Source organism: Armigeres subalbatus, unplaced genomic scaffold (assembly GCF_024139115.2).
Source record: "Armigeres subalbatus isolate Guangzhou_Male unplaced genomic scaffold, GZ_Asu_2 Contig2053, whole genome shotgun sequence".
In the NCBI taxonomy this organism is placed as follows: domain Eukaryota; kingdom Metazoa; phylum Arthropoda; class Insecta; order Diptera; family Culicidae; genus Armigeres; species Armigeres subalbatus.
Window position 1 is genome coordinate 38,717 of NW_026942895.1, and position 5,182 is coordinate 43,898.

At 44.3% G+C, this 5,182-nt stretch overlaps 1 protein-coding gene across 1 annotated transcript; it reads right to left on the reverse strand.

Annotated features, from left to right (window-relative positions):
- Positions 1-909: 909 nt before the first annotated feature.
- On the reverse strand, positions 910-1,512 carry LOC134203684 (uncharacterized). Its single transcript, XM_062678552.1, has one exon. It carries the CDS (start codon positions 1,510-1,512, stop codon positions 910-912), a length of 603 nt encoding a protein of 200 aa, XP_062534536.1.
- Positions 1,513-5,182: the final 3,670 nt, after the last annotated feature.

Genomic DNA, 5,182 nt, shown 5'->3' on the forward strand with positions numbered 1-5,182 from the left:
GTGATGTTCTTCTGTCCTTAAGCAAAATGAGCCATTGAACCATAGAGATTCATACTGCAATTGTGCAGGGATCATCCCTCGTGAAATAATGTCTGCAGGATTCTCCAAACCCGCTACGTGATTCCAAGCACCATGTTTTGTGATGTGTCTGAAACTCTCTGAAACTCTGTTTGCAATGAACTGCTTCCATCTCCACGGCGATGATTCTAACCAGCATTTTACGATCGTGGAGTCTGTCCAGAAAAAACACTTCATTTCCATGCCCAGACTGCCTTGGACTTTCTCATAAAGATGGGCTAGGAGAAGGGCAGCTGAAAGCTCTAGTCGTGATGTTAAGAGTCGTTTGTTTCCTTTCTTCAAGTTATCAAGGGGTGCCACACGTGATTTCGCTGTCAGTAATCTTACACACACCTCCCCTGTTTCGGAGATCATTCGAACGTAGAAGCAAGCTCCGTAAGCCTTACTCGATGCGTCGCAGAATCCATGAAGCTCTGAGGTCATATTGCGACCAGTTCCCACCCACCGAGGAATGGTGAGGTTTTCAAGCTCTGCTAGGTTTCGTCGGTATTCTTTCCACTGCGATTGATGGTCGGAACTAAGAGGCGAATCCCAGTCCGATCATTCCTTCCAAAGATTCTGAATGAAAATTTTTGCTTGAATAATAACTGGGCCAACCAAACCAAGAGGGTCGAAGAGCCGAGAAACATCGGAGATAACCACGCGTTTCGTGATTGATGCTGTCCAATTGAACGACGGAAAGGTGAAACGAAAAATGTCCGAGTCGGGTTCCCATACAAGACCTAAAGTTTTGACAGTGGTTCCTGCTTCCAACTCCAATACTGAGCGCTTATCTCGCATATCATCCGGAACTATCTCAAGAAGCTCTTTGCTGTTTGAATTCCATTTCCGTTAAGTGAAACCAGCTGACTCTGACAGCTCAATGACGTCACGTATCAAACTCCGACCTTCGTCGACAGTGTCTACGCCAGAAAGCATGGCATCAACGTAGAAATCTTGCTTGATCACTTTAGTTGCTATTGAGTGGGTCGCTTTCCCGTCATCCGCAAGGCGTTGCAAGCATTTGGTAGCCAAATATGGTGCAGATGATGTAACGTAAGTCACAGTGGTCAATTCGTAAGTTCTGATTGGTTCAGAAGCATCATTTCTCCACTTAATGCTCTGCAACGGATAATCTCTACTCTGAACTCCTATCATCCGATACATTTTGGCGATGTCGGCATTTACAGCGATACGATGCATGCGAAAGCGAAGAATAATGCTTGTCAGATCATCCTGTACGACAGGACCTACCATTAGAGCATCGTTCAGTGAAACTCCAGATGAAGTGGGGCACGAAGCATCAAAAACCACTCGTAGCTTCGTGGTTGTACTGTCAGGCTTAAGAACAGCGTGATGTGGCAGATAATACCTCATGGTGGCATCGCTTGCATCTTCACTAACTTTCCTCATGTGCCCAAGGTCGATGTATTCACGGATGAATTCGACATACATCTTCTTTAGCTCCAGATTTGTGGTAAAGCGTCGTTCCATCCCAATTAACCGTTTGATTGCTGTTGCCTCCGATAGGCCTAATCGGTTGAGAGTCCCTTCCTTTTTCGGCAATGTTACGATGACCGTGGTTCGTCCAAATTATTTTCGCAGACTGACACTTCAATAGAAAACGTACTCTGACTACGACAGGTTTCTAGCTCCCAAAATTTCACAAGTTGGTTTTGTAGTTGTGAGATCGAGCAGACCAGGGCTAGTGACCGTGATTCACTGGAAGTATTTTCTTGAATTTTTCCGGAGACAATCCATCCCAATTCGGTATCCTGAAGCGTCGGACCACCTTCAGTCGCCTTCATCTGTTCCTTTTTCAGGAGATCCATATAAAACTCAGCACCTATAATGATGTCTACAGGGCCGGGTTCGTAGAAACGAGGATCGGCCAACAAAGAAGATTCATGAAGCTTCCATCCGCTTGGGTTGCACAATGCCGTCGGCAGTGACACTGTCAACCGTGGAAGGACGTGGAATTGCATCTCTTGCACGAACGATGAAATGTGATCCAGTCTAGGACTAACAATCGTACGAACTAATCTATTCGAATTGCTTGTAGTCATTCCGATGCCCTGAACAGAAAGATATGACGGAAATTCGGGTTGAAAACTTTTTCGTCATTAAGCAGTGTTGGGAGCACGAATCCAACAGTGCTCTGGCTAACATTGAATTGTCGCAACGATCCTTTATTTTGACTAGTGCAGTAGACAGTAGTATGTTCTGTGTTGGTGTGATTGGTAGTGCAACGTGTGTCTGACTTGTGGCTGTATCTGTGGCATGTATTGAAGTGCTTTGTTCTTGCGAATCAATGTGCGTGGATGTGCTAGCTATTTGTGTTGGTTGGTTCGGGTTTGATGTGCTGGAATCTTGTCGTCGTTTGTTTTGTGATGAAGGTATTGACTGCGATTGTGGAACGGAGGATCTAGCAGGAGCGGTATGGAGAAGAGTGTGGTGCTTCTGCTCGCAGTGATGACAGACTCCTCTCTCACAGTTTCGTGCAAAGTGTCCAGGGTTCAAACAGTTCCGGCATAATTTCGCTTTAAAGACCATCTCGTTGCGTTCTGGAACTAGCAGACGTTGGAATGTACTGTACACAAACGCAGAGTGCCACGGTTCGTTGCAGAATGGACACTTACCAAAGGATTTGACGACAGTATGACAAAAAGAGGGCCTTGATGGACGTTGATCGGAGTTGGAATTCACTGGGTTAACTGACTGCAGAACTAAGCAGTGACTTCGCAAGAAATTAAGCAAACTGTTGAATTTCGGTACATCTTTAGAATTATGGTAAGTTTCCCATTGCCGAAGGGTGGCAGGATCCAGTCTAGAATATACCATATAAGCCAGAATCGTGCTCCATCCCTCAGTTTGCTCACCGATCTTCTGAAGCATTTGTAGATTTTTCTCGAATGCACCCACAAGGTTGTTCAGCCCTTCGTAGCTCTCTTCGTTTCCAATGCAAAAAGAGAATCCAGATGCGCTTTCACGATCAATTTTTTATTTTCGTAGCGGGACTCCAATGCTTTCCACGCAACGCTGTAGTTAGCAGATGAAAGCTCTACTGACTCGATTTCCTGTAGTGCTTCTCCTGTCAGGGCGGATTTCAAATAACTGAATCGGTCAATGTCGCTGAGTTGATTGTTACTGTGAATGAGGCTGCAAAAGCTATCACGGAATGTGACCCACTCCTTGATCTTCCCATCAAATGAAGGAAGGCGAATCTCAGGCAGTTTCACTTTCGAAAATGATGCATCAGAACGATCATGCTGACCAACTCCAGGACATGTGGATGGGGATTTCCACGCCAATAAACTAGCCTTTGCTATACAGTATCGATCTTCAAAATTGCTAAGGGCTACCTAGATCACTTTCCTCTTCCTGCTTCAGTTTAGTTGCCTCCTCGGAATCACCTTTTTCGCCTGCTTTGTCCAGTATCAGCTCAATTTGCTCCCGTACCTCGTAGAATTCCTTACACGCATTTTCCAACATTTGCAAACGTACTACGACTTGCGTTTGGTCACGGGAAGGCTCATAGTTGGTCACAAATTTCTCCACACCTCCCAATGTAGAGAGTAATCGCCGTTCTCGTTTGGTCAATTCACGTAACTCTGGCATATTGAAATGCTTCACTGTGATCAAGTACCAAGATTGTAATTGATCAGACTATCAAAAATAACAAGCACTTTTTTTTTCAAAAACACTCCCGATCGACTCGACGTTCCACCAATCGCGATTGATTGACTGCGTGACAAACAGACTGCAGCGAGGGGAATACACCCCAAGAAGAAGAACAGTCAGCAAATCCAGCAAACTACCGAGACCAACTTAAAGCTAGTAGGAGAAAACCACAAGGCTATGCACAGAAAGGAAAGGAAACATTCGCATGCACTTCAATTATCTTTATTAGCCACAAGTAGATGGCACCTCACAGACATAAGCTACTTCCCTTCGATGAATCCAATATGTCCACTTCCAGGTTGATTGCTCTTCGTCCTGAGCCGCCGTTTCGTCGCTAGACAATACGTTCTCCTTGGAAATGGCGTCAGTTGAATTATCCTTCCAGCTTGCTATGGCGCCAATAGAACCTTCACTGACCTTCCGTCAGACTTTTATTCAATTTAGCACTTTTCTAAGGAAATACACTTTCTTCAGTCTTCCGAGCCGTACAATTTTTTACAGACGACTTTCGCGCACTTATAGTCTGTTTTGTATTTCCACCACACAGCAGTCCATCAACAAAACTGCTATCTTGAACTTGGAAACTCGCTATTTCGTGTCCGTAAGTGCCCGATACCAAGGAATATATCCGGTTCGATGTGGACCAAAATGTTCGCGCCGTCGCGTATACTTTCGGACACTTAAGAAACCCGGGACTAATAGTTAACAAAAAACAATAATTTATTACGCGAACACTCAACTACTTTATTGCCGGACGAAAACACTGACGATGTGTACTCCGCGACGGATTTATTCTACTCATCATTTGTTTACATTCTCCCTTTCTACAATCTACATATAAGCTTAGTGTAAAATGCGGTTATTCGTCGGTTCCTATCACACAGTAACTTTATACTTATGAACCGTTGCCTTCCGCTGCCGAACACTGACTGACTCGCTTGCCACTGCTATTCAAGTTCATCTCCTGTTTACCTCTCACCCATTCGTAGGTTCACTCATTCGTCCGGCTTTCACCCGCTACTGAATACTAGTTACTCTCGCGTGTTCTCTTACCCGTCAATGAAACACCATGTCATTCGATACACCCGTTACATCCCTCCAATTTTATAGTATTTTGGTTAGTGTTTGTCTTTCAGTTTTTTTTCTTCAGTAGAGTATTCCTATTGGCTAGCATTTTATAATAAAACTTTATTTATGTATTACCTTGAATTTTATTTTGATTATTATTCTACAAAATCCGCTAACTTTGTCGGGCGTCGGCTGATACGCTTTCGTGGTGATCCTGCCTTCTCGGTTATATTATCTTGTTCTCCTGCTGTCTCGCTATTCGATGTTATGGGCGGTTGGACCTCGCTTAGCTTCTTCAGATGTGAGCTGTTACGCTTATACGATTTTCCTGTTTCTTTTGATCTTACAGTAACCTCTCCTCTTTTGATGTCTGTTA

Bases quoted from the DNA above. Each gene is read 5' to 3' on its own strand.
- LOC134203684 (XM_062678552.1), bottom strand. From the start codon at position 1,512: ATGTATGTCGAATTCATCCGTGAATACATCGACCTTGGGCACATGAGG.